General features: G+C 41.8%; 1 protein-coding gene across 3 annotated transcripts in view; it reads right to left on the reverse strand.

Moving 5' to 3' along the window:
- The window catches only part of MAPK10 (mitogen-activated protein kinase 10), a 160,507-nt gene extending 141,436 nt beyond the window's left edge, over positions 1-19,071 (reverse strand). For all 3 annotated transcript variants that reach the window (XM_069976725.1, XM_069976724.1, XM_069976728.1), the window contains exon 1: positions 18,782-19,071. In XM_069976725.1, coding sequence (XP_069832826.1) covers positions 18,782-18,784 — 3 coding nt within the window. In that variant the 5' untranslated portion in view covers positions 18,785-19,071. The remainder of the gene's footprint in view (positions 1-18,781) is intronic.
- Between the last annotated feature and the right edge of the window lie 346 nt (positions 19,072-19,417).

The following is a 19,417-nucleotide window of genomic DNA, read 5'->3' on the forward strand; positions in this document are numbered from 1 at the left end:
AAAGTGGAGAGATGGTTTCTGACAACTAAAACTGGTATAAAATATATTTCCTGTAGCATCTGTTCAGCCTGAAATGGTGGTAACATGTCTGCAGGAAGTGACATATGCCGCAGACAACATTCCTATATATCATAAAGTATCATTAAACTTTTATTGCTCCAGGAAAAGAAAAAGAGTGTTACGGTACTAGGAGTACCGGTGTTTGCCCCTCAGGTAATTCTTCTTAGTAGAGTTAAGTACCATATAATTTACCTGTCCTTCAGACAATAGCTTGATGTAATTCTACATTAGTTCCAAAGGATATTTTAGAATTGTGGAAACACTAACCTGATTCAGTCAGGAAGATTTCATTCCAGCTCAGTGCTATTGTCACCATTGACCTGTCTTACTAGGTACTGCTCTAGGATCACCATGAACGGTGTGTGTTTTAAAGTAAATCTTTCAACCTCTCAAACACCTTCTGAGCTATTAACAGTGCTATGCAGATCATAATGTAAATCAAATGACAATACCTCCACATCTTGTGTCTTCTTTGCATAGAAAAATGCACTTTATTGCATCATTATAGAGTCAAAGAGGTGTGGCCTACGGTCTAATGTGCCCTGGGGCTACAAAGCCTCTATGCTGGCAATCCCCTTCCTCTTGCTTATTGATGGACACTTAGAGCACTGCTTGCAATTCCATGTTTGCACCATTAAACCCCTGGGGCGCATCAGGCATTGGGTCATACCTCTTTAACTCTTTAAAACAGGCAATAAAGTAAATTTTGAAGGCAAAAAAGACACGGACACATGATACAGAGGTATTATTTACATTGCAATCTATATGGCACTGTCAGTATTTCAGAGGCTGTTTGAAGGTGACTTGCTTTAAAGGGGCACTCTTGGGTAAAAAATGTGTTTAAATCAACTGGTGTCACAAACTTATACAGATCTGTAAATTACTTCTATTTAAAAGGTATTCCAGTAGTTATCAGCTGATGTATGTTCTGCAGGAAGTGGTGTATTCTTTACAGTCTGACACAGTGCTCTCTGCTGCCACCTCTGTTCATGTCAGGAACTGTCCAGAGCAGGAGAGGTTTTCTATGGGTATTTGCTGTCAGTTCCTATCAAAGACAGAGGTGGCAGCAGAGAGCACTCAGACTGTCAGACTGGAGAGTATACATCACTTCATCCAGGACATAAATTAGCTGAAAAGTACTGGAAAAATGGAGATGTTTAAATAGAGGTACATTACAAATCTATATAACTTTATGATACCAGTTGATTTGAAAACTATTTCTTTTTGTCTGGAGTACCCCTTTAAAGGTATGTTCACACAGAGCAATAGGTGAGCAATTTCCTGAGATATCCATGCTTAATTTAATGCGTCTTCTGCTTGAAATTCTACCTGTAAAATATGTTCTGAGCAATGTCCTATTGTGTTCAATGGGATTTCCACTGTGTAACCAGTGGAATTAACTCACGTTAAGCCGGCAATGACGGCTGAGAAATCCTGTAGTGTGAACTTTTGTGTGCATCCGTTTTTCCATTGACTTCCATTATAAAAAAAAAAAATGTAGATGACCTTATTTCTGTGTACATTAAAAAAACTAATGTGTTTTAATCCTCTTTATATAAGGGAAGTCAATGGAAAAACTAATCAAAAGGGATGCACACAAATGCATCCATTTTTCATCAGTTTTTCTTGCAAAAACATATGGAAAAAAAAGATGAAGAAAACGTAGTGTGAACCCAGCCTTAGGGGCCTATTCCACAGGTATTCTCCTTCTCCCGGTCCCGTGCCGCAGCAGCTTCGGAGAGGCCTGTCTGAACTGTCAGACCGCTCAGCCAATTACTGGCCACGGTGGTCCCGGACAGTGATAGGTTGAGCGGTCTGCCAGCTCAGACAGGCTGCTCCGAAGCTGATGCTGCCGTGTGGAAGAAGGAGAAGACCTGCAGCCTGGACAGGTATAGTATGAAACAAGGGCTGCAAGGATATCGGTAACGATGTCCCTGCAGCCCTCGTTCAACGATTGTCGGGCCGTGGAATAGGCCCAGTAAACGAGCTAGCAGATCGGTGCTCATTTACATCGTTGATCGGGCCCTGGTCGGCCCGTGGAATACGACCCTTAGAGTCTGTCTAAATGTTGGGGGAGGGGGGGATGGCACACATCTCTAAGAGTTCTAAGCTAATTTAAAAAATGCTTGTAAAAAAAAAAAAAGTAAGAAAGAGAGGGTGACAGTAGTAAAGCCTTCAAAGCAAAGGTGAATATAGCCTTTAGTATAGTCTGACTGCTGTCAATTCCCAAACTAAACGTTTTTACAAAACGGATAAAAAAAACTGATGTAATCGTGTGCATCCCTTTTTATCCGTTTTTCCATTGACTTCCATTATAAAAAAAAAACGGATTCGTTTTTTTTTAACGTACACAAAAACCTCAAAAAAATGGACCAGCCTTGGATCCTTTTTTTTATAATAAAAGCCAATGGAAATACGGATCAAAAAGGATGCACACAAATCCATGCATTTTTTGGAAAAAAATAAGAAAAAAAAAACCATAGCAAAAACGTAGTGTGAATCCAGCCTAAGCAAAACTAGAATCCCTGTTGAATAATGACAAGACAAGATTGGCACAATAATGCTTACAATTTTCATCAATTCGTTTTTTCTCTCTTTTTTTGGCAGAAATGGTATAGAAGTGGAGCAATATTGTGATAGGCTGCTGCTGGAATGAGACAGGATTGAGAATATACAGTATATGGCCTCAAGTGAACGCCATCTAGTGATCAAGCTTAAATACTACACAATACGATACAGCCTGTCTGTCTCTGTGCTACGTGGAGGACAACAAACTTGCTGGTTAAGGATATTACAGTCTATCAAAGTGGGGTTGAGTTAATAAAAGGGCTCAGTCAGCACAGGGTGGTAAATTAAAGGGGCAGCTTGTCCGTGTACATAGTACTCATATCCATCATGTCTGAAGATGTGGGTTTGGAGTCACACAGCTGCTGGGTTCACAGAGAACAGGAGGCCTTAGCCGCAAAACACTTTAATAAAGTTGGGACAAAAGCTTTAAACCAGCTTTAGGGCTCATTCACACAGAGCAAAAGGGGCGGTTTACGCGAGGAAATATTTCTGCCTGAAATCAACTGACACTAAATTCCGAGCAGAATGTAAGCAGAATGTAAGTGGAATCGCTGCGTATTTCAGCGCGGAATACTCGAGGAATCCGCGCTGATTCCGCATGCATTCACCGCTGAAATTCAGCGAGTATTCGGTGAGTAATAATAGAGGGAGGTGGCAACAACAATTTTGCAGACTTTGGAGACTAGACTATATGGTACCTGAATTTTCTAGAACAGATCACCTCAGAGCCGGCAGAGGAGAAGGAGCTGAGCTGAGCAGAGAGACCAGAAATGGCAAAACATCACCGCTTTGCAATTGATGGAAATGCACTAATTTCAGAGGTATGTATGTATGTATGTTTTTTTTGGGAAACTTTTGCTGTGGTCATATGCTGTGTGCATGCTGACATTGTCATTTCTTTCTTGTGGGCCCCTGGTATCACCTCCTTTGGGTTGTCTTGGGATTTCCCCACCCTTTTTTCCCCCATTTCCGCGCTGATTCGGCACGTAATTTCCGCTTGTATTACGCTTGTATTCTGCGCTGCATACGCGCGTATTCCACGCTGAAACAGAAAATCAGAGCCCCATTGATTTGTATAGGCTTCCGCTAGCGGAAGAATGAACATGTTCATTCTTCTGGCGGAAAGCGGATTAGCCGAGGAACATTCAGCGAGGAAATTCCACCGTGTGAACTGCAGAGCAGAATTTCCATTCAACACAATGGAAATTAGCTCTGCACCAATTTTAACGGCTGAAATTTCAGCGCTGATTCAGCGCAGAAATTCAGCTGCTTTTGCTCTGTGTGAACGAGCCCTTACAGTGAGTATGCGATCAATTTATGGTACAATGAAGGTCAAAAAGTACTATCGGCCCTGCAAAAAACAAGCCCTTGTATATCTCTGTATATGAAAGAATAACTGAAGCTCATGGCTCTTAGAAGGTGAAAAGTTTAGGTGCCAAAAATCTCTAATAAGGGGTTGCCTGATGACACTATGAGGGAAATTTATCTAGAGCTTTGCACCTATTTTTGGTAAATAATTGGATTTTTCATGCATTTTTAGTCTAATTTCTATTTATGAACTATTATTCAACAGGCAAATTTTTTTAAGGAGCAATTTTTTTAAATCTGCCTGTTTTTAGTATTCAATCTTAACTTCACATAATACGGGATTTGTGCTCAATTTATCATTTGCACATTTTTTTAAAAAATCGCACAAACTGGTGCAGGCCTACGTCTGGTCAGTACCAAATGAATTTGTGCATTTTTTCCAAATATTCTGAGAATATTCTATTCACATATTTATGTATATTTTAATAAATTAGTCCTATCCGGAAGGGTAAAAAACAGACTAATACTCTGCAGAAAAATCACGTTTTAGTAAATGTCCCCCAGTGTGAACAGTATGCAAAGTCAAGCCCTAAGAAAGGAGCACAAATAGAGGACCAAAGCAATTCAATACACATACTACAGAAGCCATTTGTACTATAGCCTGACTATCTGTACTGTCTAAGAGTAAGTAAAAAAACAAGAGAAGAAAAGAAAAATTAAGAATAATGGCATACATAGCCCCAATAATGAAAGGTGACAATGGTTGGCACACAATTTATGTGTATATATGAGCACATCAGAAATAATACTACGAATAATAATCACAATGACTGTATCCATTCATTTTCAATTACTGTGAATTTAGAACTATCAAGGTTATAATTGTATGGCAATAATAAACCTATTTGATTGAATCTCCTGTGACAGGGTCCCATTTGCCAGTAATCACCCAATTCTTCCAATTATTTGAGTGTATTGACTGTAATACATGTCATATTTACCATGTGTATCCTCATGTAATCCCCTCATTACAGATGGCCTGAGACATAAAGGGCAAACTGGGAACTCAGGTGCACCGAGTCAGGCGGTAGCCAAACTACTGAATATTAGTCAGTCATCTCTCATTAGGGTCAGATACACAAAACACCTCTTCACTTTAATGCAAGAAGACAGGAGAAGTGGAGGTCATTTATACCAGATGATTTCATTAACTCAAAAACATGAAAAGTCATGATAAAAATGTAACTGGATATAACCTCTTTTAGGCTGGGTTCACACTAGGTATATTTCAGTCAGTATTGTGGTCCTCATATTGCAACCAAAACCAGGAGTGGATTAAAAACACAGAAAGGATCTGTTCATACAATGTTGATATTGAGTGGATGGCCGCCATATAACAGTAAATAACGGCCATTATTTCAATACAACAGCCGTTGTTTTAAAATACCAGCATTAAATGCCATTAAATGACGGCCATCCACTCAATTTCAACATTGTGTGAACAGAGCCTTTCTGTGTTTTTAATCCACTCCTGGTTTTGGCGATCTCCGTATTGGTCCCTGGCTCTGTTATGAATAAAGGCACGGGTACGGCACGTGACCTGCGGCTCTATTCATTCCTATGGAGGTGCTGAAGACTGCCTAGTAAGCCAGAAGTTTGCTTACTCGTCTCTCTCCAGCACCTCCATAGGAATGAATAGAGCAGCTGGTTTCATACCGTACCCGTGGCTCTAATTATAACACAGAAGCCAGGGGCCAATACAAAGATCGCCCGGGGGTCAGAAGCCCCCCCCCCCCCTCCCACACACACACACACACACACACACACACATACACATATACACACACACACACACACACACACACACACATAATCTCTTACTTGTCCCCTGTAAAAATTTGGTAAAATTTAAAATTGTTATAAATTAACCTTATAGGTAGAGATGAGCGAACTTACAGTAATCCATATGCTTAATTCATGTTTTCTGGACAGTCCTCGGGCTGCATTCATCTTCTGTAGCTACGGTGAGTCAAATGCAGAGTGTCCAGGATGGAGAGAACCCAAACTTACTGTAAGTTTGCTCATCTCTACTTAAAACCAACTGTATACTACACTATACTACTATACTACACATAGTATACACTCCGGCCAGGATCACTAGTGGCCGCAGTAAAAACTCATTAAATAGCGGCCGCACAAGCCTGACAGGTCACACAAAGGTCACACTTAAGTCTCTGCTGATATGTTTTATGCCTCACACCCTCCACCATTTTTGTGTCCGCCTTTGGACCCGTTCTATTTCATCAATATCCTTTTTTAGGTGAGGTCTCCAGAACTGGACACAGTATTCCAGATGTGATGTCACTAGAGCTCTATACAGCGGGATCACAATCTCCCTCTTCCTACTGGTTATACCGCTAGCTATACACCCCAGCATATGATTTTCTTTCCCTACACTGGCGACTCATTTTAAGGCTCTCAAAAATCACTACCCCTAAATCCTTCTCTTCTGAAGTCTTTGCCATCACAGAACTGCAGATTATATAGAGGTTGCCTTCTCCCTAAGGGCATTATTTTACAATTGGAAACATTGAGCTGCATTTACATTGTTTGGACCACTTATCTAGTAATGCTGAATCATTTTTCATATTACTGACAACTTGGGTCTTTGAAAACATGGGTCAAAATCATTATAAGTCTTTACAAGAAAATCCCTCTAAATCCCAATGAAAGGATTTTGGTCTGTCTTCATTGTCTTTATGAATACTACAAATATCTAAACCATCAATGATTTTACATCATTACAGGCTTACCGGCTTCTAAATAAAAAAATGTAACCTGTATAATGCATGCTGACTCATGACTGCCATACTGGTGAAATGACTTCGGCATTAATCAATGTAAAATAACATCATGCTGCTATATTTAAAAAGGAATGAAAATACATTACCATTCTCAAAATCAAATGTACTCAGTGGCTATGCAACTTTGAATCCATTCCAAGAAATGACATTAAGAAGCCCCATCAATATTGCTTCATAGACACGGCTGCAGCATCATGTTGCTAATACATTTTTGATGATTGCTAGTTGTGCAAGGAAAGGGAAATTGCTAGGAAAACGCATGCTATTGTTTTAACCACAGAGCGAGACGACACAGTGAATTTTAATCTAAACGTTCTGTATGGGTCAGGTCACATCAGCAGAAAAATTGTCTTCCCTTAACCCCCTCCAATGTAATAACTATTGTTTAATGTTGTATATGTAAATGCTATGTTCACCTCTGAATGCATTCTTTTATTCTTGCTTCATACAATAAAAAAAGAACATTTTCTTTCCATTGGTCTTTACTATGAATTTTGCTCAGTTTTTCTTTTACAGCTTCTTTTTTTGACACATATAGTGCTGGATGCTCCGTCTGCCCCGAAAGGTCAGTTTTTAGCCATTATGTCTGGAAGAGGTTAAAGGGGTGCTCCAGAGTGGGGGCACTTTCTGGTGGGGACCGGGGAGGAGGTGGCTGAAATAAAAGACGTCCACTCACCTCCCCGGTTCCAGCGGCGGGTCACTCATCGCGGCGCTCCGGTACCCGGTTCCCGGCCGCTTCCTGGTGTCTGACGCCACCCGAGACGCTACGTCTCAGGGCCGCTCAGCCACTCAGTGAAGGAGGCGGGATCCGAGCGTCTCGTGCGGCGTCAGACACCAGGAAGCGTCCGGGAACCGGGTACCGGAGCTCCGCGATGAGTGACCCGCCGCTGGATCCGGGGAGGTGAGTGGACGTCTTTTATTTCAGCCACCTCCTCCCCGGTCCCCCCCAGAAAGTGCCCCCACGCTGGAGCACCCCTTTAAGGGGTTGTCTCCTAAGGAAAACCCCTTTCCACATCTTCCTTTTCTTATATGTCTGTTGTCTTTAAGCACAGTCAAATGACTGGATCACTCTGCACCAAATCTAGTCTATCTTAAATCTACCGTTCTAGAGATATTAGCAGAAAAAAACCTCTGCTCCTCTCACAGGTTCTGTGGCTCCCAAAGCTGTTAACATGACAGCAATACTCATGCATCGCCCCATATTTGCAGCTGTTGCTTTCAAACAGGCCATTACATAAAGGGTAAGGCCGGGACTATATCAGTGACCACAGTGTCAAAATTCTGTGTATAAAAACTTTTTTTTTTTACTCGCCATGAACGGACTGTAGCTATAGCAAATCTTATAATTCTCCTAAACTGAAGACTTTTCAAGTTAAGCCTCCAAAAAGGAACCCTGTACTTGGACAAAAGACTCCTGTGACCTGGCCCAAATAGTGATTTCCCTGCTGGTTTCTGTGGGAAAGATAGTGAGGTATTGTAAGAAAACCTGTATGGTGTCTGGAAACAGCCACAGAGCAATGACTTTATGTGTCGCAGAGATGACATACTGTAGCTGAGCATAACCAAGCTTCCGAGGTGTCTATAAACCAGGAGTGGAGGAAATGCTCTGTTCACATAATGCAGTTAAATAGAAAACCATCTTTATGTTCAACTCCAGCCATTTTTCTTCAAATAAAAATGTATAACCTGAAGATTCTCTATCTCACAAGCTGCTGTCACATTATTAGAGGCAGGGGCGTAACTAGAATGGGCTGGGCCCCATACAGGGGCGGATTAACTTTACTGTAGGCCCTGGGCTTTTCAACAAGCCTGGACCCACCAACCCACTGTACCTATGGCAGCACTAGCGTGGTGTTCATAGTACGGGATACATAATGTCATAATGCCTTGATTTGTGCAAAAATCGAGGTGAAAATCATGGCAGAACTGTAGCCAGGGACAATGCACCACTTAAAGTGTATGTACGTTTGGGTGGCCATGGGCCCCCCAGAAGATCAGGTCCCCAGGCTACCGCCCCAAAAAGGACCTATTATCCACTACTGGCAAACTTTTCATTGGGCCCCCCTCCTTGCCCAGTTAGCACTCCGCCCAGTAGATAGCATATGTATCTCCCCTCTCATCCCCCAGTAGATAGTGCCCCCATGTGTCCCCATGGTAGGCATCTTCCCTAGTATCCTCCCCCCCGTACATAGTACCCCATGGTAGGCATCTCCCTTGGTAGTATGATGACAGTTCAGGAGGCCCAGTGTTTTTCAGGGATGGGCCCCCTGAGGCAGTGGGCCCCATAGCAGCCGCGATGGCTGCTACGGTGGTAGCTACGCCCCTGATTAGAGGTGCTTTTGCTAATTTCTCGTACATGTAGTCTAGTTGTTTTAATATGGCATTTTTAGTACTTCCCACTGAACACTCACTTCTAATGTTTTTTTTCCTTATTCAGAGCTTTATTAGCTTAAGTTTTATAGATACAGAAAAGGAAAAATATAAGGGTCATCATGAAACATAACCGTAAACAAAAAGGCTCAATGAGCAAGCTTACAAAGTGTTCATATATCACACTGTGATGTAACACATTTACCTTAACAAATGTCAGTGCTCATAGGACATAATAAGCATATATAAAAAGCCTAAGATTATAACAAAAAACATCAAACCAATAGTACATCTCTCAAATAACATCCTCTATTATAAATTGAGCCATCTGTAGTGTAGTCCCACTAAAGGGTAAATGACCCACACTGTAGGTACAACAGTATTTGCAAAACACAAAAGACAAAACAAAAGAAAGAACAAAAGCCAGCACAGTCCCATACCTCAAGAAAATAGAGGCAGAAACACAGATAACCTAGGAGCAGTGTTTGTACAACATAAGAGCGATACCTTGACGTATCCATTAACTCCGTCCAAGCAGACCATATAGCAGTAGTAGAGGTAGGTTTATTATATTCCGCCCTGAGTTCCTCCATCCTTTGCAAGTATAAAACGTTAGCAGCTCCTAATGTTTTATCCCAACCTTTTAGTTCCTTATATAAATACTCTTCTATTTTCTTAAAATCTGTCTTCCTAAAATCCAATACTCTTGTTGTAGTATGGGATTGCACGCAGTCAGTTTGTATGTCAAACCATAAACACAGGTGGTCACTGGAACATAAATTTTCTTCCACTCTAACTTCAGACACTCGACCCCCATTAGTAAATACTAAATCTAGAATGTTCTCTCCTCTGGTTGGTGACCTCACAAGCTGTTTTTGAGATGGCCCTGCTTTGATTTATTGCTTTGATTGTAAGCCCTTGTGGGCAGGGTCCTCTTCTCCAGTCTGTGCCAGTCTGCCATTTACCTTCATGTCATGTGTTTTTGATCTTGTATTGTTCCTGTTTGTTACCCCTATCGCTTGTATAGCGCACTGGAATGAAGGGCGCTTTATAAATAAATAATAATAATCATAATTTTACATCTAAGTGCACAAGGGAAAATCTAATCCACATCCGGAATGTTGAAGTCACCCACAACAACGTCCTCCTTTATTGACATTTCGGTAATTTCATCCATATTATCATAGCCCTTAGTTTGCCACGGAGGCCTATAGATAACACCTATCCTAATAACAGATTCCTCTTCGGACTTCATGCAAACCCAGAGAGTCTCTAGCTCTTTATGGGTATTTTGGATGAATGTTAATTTAAGACTATCCCTATCCATATAAGATCACAATATAGTAGGTAGGTTCCCTCTGTGCTACCAAATAGTATTTAGGCTCCTCTGGGCTATCACATAACCGTTAAACCTCTTTTGTCCCCTATAAGGACCCCTCTGTGCCCTTATATGTTGGTTAGCCCCTCACTTTGCTCCCATATAGTACTTAGGCAACCTCTGTGCCCCCATATAGTAGACAGTTCGCCTCTGTGCTCCCATATAGTAGTTAAGCCAACTCTGTGCTCCCATATAGAAGTTAGGCTCCTTCTGTGCTCCCATATAATAGTTAGGCACCCACTGTGCCCACATGTAGTAGATGGGTTGCCTCTGTGCTCCCATATAGGAGTTAGGTCCTCTGTGTTCTTTTATAGTAGTTAGGCAATCTGAGCACCCATATAATGGTAAGGCTCCTTCTGTGCTCCTATATAGTAGTTATCCCCCCCAACGGTGCCTCCATATTGTAGTTAGCCCCCCCCCTATCTATGCATAAACGTAATAGTTAGATCACCTCTGTGCATCCGCCTAGTAGTTAGGCCTTGCAGTCCAGGTAGTTTCCCAGTAGTATGACCCTTGTAGCAACACTTCCTTGTAGTTAGTCCCGCCCATAAAGTGTATCCTTCATGAAGGTAATCCCTCTGTAAGTTGCCCCCCCCAAACCCACACAAACTCACCTGGCTGTAGCACTGTAGTCCACCGCACTCTCCTCTTCCTCCTCACTCTGCAGCGCATGAGTGATGTCACTCATACTCCAGAGAGCACTGGGGAACAAAGAGGGCCTCTTGTGACTGCAGGCATATTGCCTGCAGCCACAGGAGTGATTGGCAGGGCAATCACAGGGCTGCATCATTTAACTGTGGGGGCTTATTACAGGCACTTACAGTGAAAGGGTCAGACACAGCACCTGGTGGCCGGGTGGGCCCCTAGGAGTGGCTGGCCCCTGCCAGGCACTTGCCTGGGTTTGTTGGGTGCTGAAGGCGCCCTCGCACTCCCTTCTGTCAGCAGGTGGCAATGCTTGAGGCAGCCACTTCAAGTGGGCTCATGGCAGAAGCGCCCTTTGCCATGGACATAACCACAGCTTGCATCGCTGGAGGTATTGAAAGAAAAACAAGAAAAAAATCACAATAGAAAATAAAAATCATTATAAGAACGGTTGTTATTTTCTTTTGATTTCTTAAATAAACAATTTTAGTTTTTCAGAAAAAGCAACAACCTTTCAAAGTTCTTTACAAATGAAAAAATATTTTTCTACCTGTGTGAAGGAAGAGATTTATAAAAGACCTTTGTAATCCACCAAAAGAGGTAAGGCACCGGCAGAGAGCAGAGACAGATGGGTTTTAAATCTAAAGAAAGTAGATTTGTGAGGTGCCTTAAAGGGATTATGGGAAAATTAGCTACAGTGTTTAGTTATTGCCTCACTCTATGTCCATCAGATATAGGAATCTAACATGTTATTTTATATTGAAACTGAAATGCAAATTTATTAAAGGGGCTTAATAGTTTACCATCCCCATACATAATAGCGATAAGAAAAAGCACTGGATCTTATATAAAAATATTGTTGCAAACACATAAGAAGCTACCTATAACAATAAATCCTAACATTACTCTTTGACGCACACTAGGGCTGCGACCACACAGCATCTTTTTGCCTGTTTTTTTTGGAAAGCCATCATTTCGAGCCCAAATAACGGCCATTATTTCTGTAATAACGGCCATTGTTTTGAAATAACGGCTGTTATTCGGGCAAGCACTGACAGATGTGTGTCAGTGTGTTTGTAGCCTAAGGCTTTATGCACATGTTTAGTTGTTTTTTTTATTTTACAAGTTCATAGATTCCTTCCGCTATCCACCCGCTATTCACCCGTACAATCCGCAAAAAAAATACGGAGTGGGCATATGTAGTGCATCCGTATTTATGTAAATCCTTTTTTTTTTTTAACATGTCAATTATAATTCATCCATATTTTTTTTTTACGGAAATACGAATGCCAAACAGATTACAAGCCTTAAGAAATAGCGGATCCCATTGGTTTCTATGAGAGGATCTGTAAAAAAAAAAATCTAGGTCTACACTAGGACATGTCCTTTTTTTTCAACATTGGTTTGTTTCCTTGTTATGTACTGATCGTGTGAATAGCCCAATAGACGACAGTGTGCACTAACTCGAATACGGAAATACGGATCCATAGATTACGGGATGTGTGAATAAGGCCTAAAAGAGAAGGCTGAAATCTATTTGTCTGTGCTGTTTTTCATAACAAGCCCTAATGTGTATCAATTCTAGAAATGTCCAGACATTACTAGCTGCAAAGACACTGGAGAAGTCCATATGGCTCAAGGTAATCCCAGAACTGCTTGGTCCCAAATAGGCTTCAAGTCACTATGGCTACTATAGAAGTAAAGATGTATTGGAATTCATTCCCGTACTGTAAGTGCTTGTGGAAATAGGTCAGACTGTCCGTAGCCTAGATTCCAAGAGAGCTGCTGATTTCCAAGCAGACAACATCACTATGTAACTGTATGACTCTGACATACCGCTATGTTCTGTATCATTCATACAAACCCATATCACAATGACAGCCATGCTGAATCGCTTGGTAAACATTGCAGAACAAATTATTGGAAACTCAGTAGTACAAACAAGTCCAATATACATTACAACATATATATATATATATATATATATATATATATATATATATATATCATACATTTTTTACTGACTTGCTGCATTATACATGTGATGGGGAAGAGAGAGACACAATAGGCACAATTAGATACAGATTCATTTCTAATGAAGCTTTTAAGGCCGTGACTCCGGAGAGCCCTCCCTGCTGTGTAAACCAGCAGGCCCAGTAAGTGCAAAGAGCAGCACCTTTCCATTAATGTTCTAATATGTATACTGTCTGTGCAAAGGGCTAAGGCTTAGTTACAATGTGCATTATGCATTATAGGAATACAGTTTTTCTTAGTAAATGCTTAGGTAGTAAACATGGTAAGCCATATTCAAGGTCTCTCTAAATTATATTATGCAGCCCACAATATAATAAAGGGGCTTACATAAAAAAGATGTTCTTCTCAAATTAAAGAAGACTAAACACTTTAGTTCTAAAACTGGTCATACACATTTGAGTAGGGTCGGACAACTAAATAATATATAATTGGGTCTCCTGAATGTACCCTGTGTTACCTGTCTAAGGAAGGGTATATCGTACAGCCAGATTAAAGAGGTACTCCGGCGAAAGTGAAGGTACTTTATTGTGTTAGATTGTGGGTATGTTAGCCATTAGGGATGAGCAAATATCGAGTATGCTCGAGTTCATCCGAAGCCGAGCGTTCAGCATTTGATTAGCTGGGGCTGCTGAAGTTGGATAAAGCCCTAAGGTTGTCTGGAAAACATGGATACAGCCTATGGTTATGTTCACACACTGTAAGAGACCGGCCGTTTCGTGGCTCGGTCAGGGAACGGCCGGTCTTATTAAAGATCCTCCCAGCTGATACTTCATTACCGGCCGGATGATCTTTAGCGCCGCTTAGTTCTGATGCGGATGCTTCCATGCGCGCCCGCATTAGAACTCTCCACTGCCCACTATGGAGCGTGCGGCCGGAGCTGCTTGCTCCATAGTGTGCAACATGTCAGATCCCGGCCGGAGCGTATACTATGTAACAAGGCAACGTATATATTTTTCGTATTAATCACGGCCATTGTTGCAATCGGCAACAACGGCCGTAGTTTTACAAAAATATATGTAGTGTGAACATAGCCTATGACTATATCCATGTTCTTCAGATAGCCTCAAGGCTTTATCCAACTTCAGCAGTCACCACTAATCAAATGCCGAACGCTCAGGTTCGGACAAACTCGAGCATGCTCGATATTCGCTCATCTCTATTAGCCATTTTCATACCCCTCAGCCTCATATTTACCCTCCCTCAAAATAAGTTGAGCCAGTTGGCCTGTGCTCATGAGCTTTCGGATGTACTTGGTCACATTTTGTTCATTCTGAAAGAAACCGTACAATAAGCAGATCTTATCCTGAAACAAAATATAAACAGCAGTAGGTTATGTTCCCACTTTGGGAACATATCGGGCAAAGGCTAATAAAGAACGCTGATAAAGAACATGATCTTTATTAGCAGCCGTCTATTTAACAAGATGGCTGCGTTCCCCCGATATGTTCCCGAGGTGGGAACATAGCCGAAGGATGAGATTACTCATCTTTTTCAACCTTTTTTGCTCGAAAGAATGGCTGTGGTTATCTATCTATAGTTATTATATAATATATTATATTATATTATATGATATATTATATGATTCTGACCATCTAGGACTAAGTGATGTCCAGCCTGAACACAGTTCTGGTCCGTAAAAATCAACATGACCCCACTGGGACAAGGATTACTAAACTGACTGTTGGAACTGAACAACTGAGCGCACAACCAAAACGGCCTTTAAGCAATAGTGCTTTTTAGTGAGATGCAAGTTCTTTAGAAACTGTAGATGGCTTCCAAAATAATGCAAATTATAGTAGTTGTGGTGCTACAGATGATCTACATAGTTCACATCTGACCGTCCAGGTAGGTCCTTAGATTGTATATCGAGGTGGTCTACTGAAAAAACTCAGCTGGAACTCTAAAATAAAAGAGTTTTAAACCTCTCATGGCTCAGTGATTAGTACTACTGCCTTGTAACCTCTAGCCTTTGGGTTCAACTCTCATGAAAGGCAACACCTGCACGGTGATGTTTGCATTAGCAAAACTACAGTAGGTTTGGTTTTGTGAAACTCCAAATGCGTGACACTGGATGCTGAGCTAGGGGCTATGTCTGTTTTCCAGGCAACCCTAGGGCTGCATTCATCTTCAGACACTGGGAGTCAAATGCGGAGCATTCAGTGTTTGGTGAAACCCAACCTACTTTAGTTTTGTTCATCTCTAGTTTGTATGAGTTTCCTACAGGTATACTGGTTAAAGTGGTATTCCCATCTGAGCTTGTTATCCCCTATTCTCTAAGGCGTTATCGGAGGCTTCCGACCACTGAACTCGGAAATTTTCATTGGCCCAATAGAAAATAGCCCTCTATTCATTACGGGGCGATTGTGCCCCCATTCTCGGGATCAGTGTTGTCTCTCAGCGGTTAGACCCCAGCAATCTGCCTGTTATCCCTTATCCTATACATATGGGATACATAGCTCAGATGGAAATATCCTTTTAATTTGAAATTTCAGTGAGTGCCACTGACAACAGGGAAGAATAAGAGTGAAGACGATCTCTATAAAGCACCGTAGAATATGTTGGTGCCATATAAATGTATTTTTGAGGGTCACTCTACCAACCTTACCTCATTCATTAATGATCCAGATTTCATTGGAACTTTTTTAGCATTGTAACCTAGTCTGTTCTTCTTGCATAGTTAAAGAAAGTTACAATTGTAAACAAATCTCTTATTTCACTCCAATGACACATTGGCCCAGATTTATCAACCTGAGACCAAGGACACCAATCACAGCTCGGCTTTCATTTCTCAAAATGAGCTGTGATTGGTTGCTTTGTTTGAGACAAAACACAAACATATAGTCACATGTGCGTCCGTGTTACTTTTACTGTGCTTTTTATTGTTCACATCTGTGCTATGACTTCCATTCATAACCAATGTGATGATGCTGTGCCAAATCCACTGTAGTGGATCCAAATTGGGCATGAAGGATTTATTAGGTTCTGGACAGGTTTCCATTGCTTTGACAGCAAGATTAGTGCTGTATATTGTCTTATTCTTGTTAAAAATAAGAAGAACACTGACAGTATGGTATAACCCAGATGTGGGCATAGTCTAAGGATGAGGACACTGTGGTTGTCATTGGTAAAGACATAGACTTGCTACTATTGACCTGATGAACATGTTCTAGAAATGTGTTCATTACCCCAAAATAAGTCGAGTAAGTGTCCGTGTCAAATAAGGAGTCATCAAAAATATATTTAATACATTTGGAAAGTAAACATAAAAAAGTGACATTCTGAGAGGTTAGCCATGGCCATAGTATAGAGGCATTTACTGAATGGGACTGTATCTAAGTGAATGGGACAACGCTGTTATAACCAACGCAAAGTTACTCCCAGGATAAGACGAGAACTGCTTTTTGGGCTGTTTTTTATTATTTTTTTCTCTAACCTTTTAGATATCTTTAATTAACCCTTGCAGCTCTGATCTCAGATAATTTCAACCTCCAAAGATATCATAACAGCAATTCTATTCATTAGAAAGGTCATTTCTATGCACACTGATACCTATGTGTATGTATATTTTATCCATGCAGTCATCACTATGGATGCACATAGGGCCATGGATAATAGTATTGCCTTAAAAACAAAAAAGGTTGCCAAGAACAAAAGAACAGGAAATCCACTGATGGCAGTCATTGGCATTCATTAATGCTAACACCCTTTATTTAAGGGACGTAAACCCTAACAAGAGAGGCTGCAAAAGCCTATGGCTATAATTTGATCTCAGAAATGTCCCAGAATTGTAAAAATCTGTCAATGTACAGAATGGATCGTCCCATCCACAAAAAATCCCTGGTGTCTGCATTGTCAACAAAAGGCAACAAAGGGAATAGTAGCAGCTCACCCTAGTGTGTAGAACCATGAAGTTCTCCCATTTTTAGAACAGCATGCAGACCACATTTGTTTTTTTGTTCCTGCTGCAGAATGCGAGTACCAGCAGAGGAACAAGAGCACCATCACCCATTAGAATTTGACAGCTGTCAATTCCACTGGGGGCTCTATAGATTAGCATTCTAAAGGGGGGGAAGGGAAGCAATGACTGCTAGTGACAAAATTCAGCTGCCTAGATGAAACAGCATAACAAAAAGCTACAAATTTGGCTTGGACCCGGCATTATCATAATGACTGCCCCCTATATGAGCGGAGAGGGTAGTTCATTAGCACTGCAGAGCCATACAATGAACTGATCAAAGTGACAACAAGCATATGGACCACATCCTATCCATTTTATTCTACAACTGCATTGTGTCTGCTTTTAACCTCAGTGCTGAAAATATTTTACATAGAATATCATTAGGCTGAGGGACTAGATGCCGATGCCAAAACTCAATATAAACACAGTACGGTATATAGTACCAAGCAGATAAACATACTAAAGGCAAGACGCTTATGCCCTGTGCGATAAACACAATGACACTGTAATGACATGTTTTATAAATCATACCGCAGCTATATTTGATGCCTTTTCTTCTATGTCTCAGTGCATTGTGCTGTGGGAAGAGCTGGTGATAAACCAGGAGGGTATTTATGCTGCACTCTTGGCACAGAGCTAAGAAAAGACAACCTGTCACTATACTGCAGCCACCACAGTCTCCTTATTAACCCAGAAGCTGCCGGAGTGAGGCCTGCAGCATACTGCACAGCGGCGTCAATGGAAATCTGCTACGCTGGAGGCTTCGCAGCAATAACAACCATCAGCGATATTGTTCTAAGGCCCCGGCCTTGTGCTATAGAGCTAAACAAGCAAGGTGTCTTATTTTTTTTCCTTTACACTGCATTCTATTGGTCCATGTCATCTTGTTTACCAGTCCCTGACAAAGTATCCCTGGTAGTCAGCAGCAGGTAAAGAGAGAAGAGGCTGCGGAGAAGGCTGGAGCAATGCAGCAAAGCTGAGATGCCACATGATGATATGTATTGGGATACAATAACAATGTAGCCTTTTTCCTATGCATAAGAACCACCATGTTAGGAAGCCAGTGACAATAGATATTGTACAGATATCATAGATCATGGTAAATATTGATGCTAAAATTGCTTTCTATATGGAAAATCTGCCTGACAGTATAAATAGAGATTGTTAGAGGATGATGTCAGTCATAGCCACCATCTGAGCTGAGAGCAGAGCTGCTCTGGTAAAGCCTGTCTATTAGGCCATGGAGAAGAGGAAGAAGATGAAGAAGAGAAAAGGCTGGAGGAGGAGGAGGAGGCGAAGCAGCAATGAGGTTCCTGTCTGTACATCACCAGCTGGTGTCTCTCATGGATGAGTGATGCAATATATATATATATATATATATATATATATGTTAGATACATCATACAAAGCGCTGTGGAATCTGTTGGCGCTATACAAATAAATATTATTATTATTATTATTATTATTATTATTATTATTATTCATGTACAGAGATGATGGATGACAAGCAATGTCAAGCACAGCCATCACCCCCCTCATCTATGTTAGAAGCACGTAGCCATTCATCACCCCACCCATCATCCATGCAGGGTTCCTCACCATTCCGTGCCAGCACTTCCAGGATTCAGATGAGGAGGTTGCTCTCTTCTAGGTGTCCTTCTTCTTCTTCCACCACATTCCAGACGCCAGTGGAGGGGGATGAGAGCGGGATGGCCAGGTGACTTCGGGGTCCCACAAGATGGGGCTGGAGCACAGACAAGAGGAGACTGACAACAGCTATAGGGATAGAGAGGAAGGAGCTGGCATGGGGGGGGGGGGCGCTGGGCAGGCGGCGTGCTGCTGCTGCTGCTGAATCACCTTCCCTCAGTGCCCGGACAGCATTGTGCGGCGTGATGCTGCTGCCTGTACCATTGTGGAAGCTACCAGAGGAGACAGGCAGAGGGGTTTGGGGAAGGGAGTAGCTATGGCAACTGAAAGGAGCACACATGACGTCACACACATAGAGGTCTCAGGGGTGCGGTGGGTGGGAGAGCAGGGGGAGGGAGGAAGAGAGAGAGAGAGCTGGCTGCAGCCTCACTGTACACTACATGGCTGCCGAGAGGAGGAAGCACCGACACCGGGAGCATCCATGGAGGGTCTGCACGGAGGCCACCATCATCCCCTCACAGCCTGACCGTGCAGGCCATCACCTCCCTCATACCCTGACCGTGCAGGCCATCACCTCCCTCATACCCT

This window comes from Dendropsophus ebraccatus, chromosome 7, assembly GCF_027789765.1.
Source record: "Dendropsophus ebraccatus isolate aDenEbr1 chromosome 7, aDenEbr1.pat, whole genome shotgun sequence".
In the NCBI taxonomy this organism is placed as follows: domain Eukaryota; kingdom Metazoa; phylum Chordata; class Amphibia; order Anura; family Hylidae; genus Dendropsophus; species Dendropsophus ebraccatus.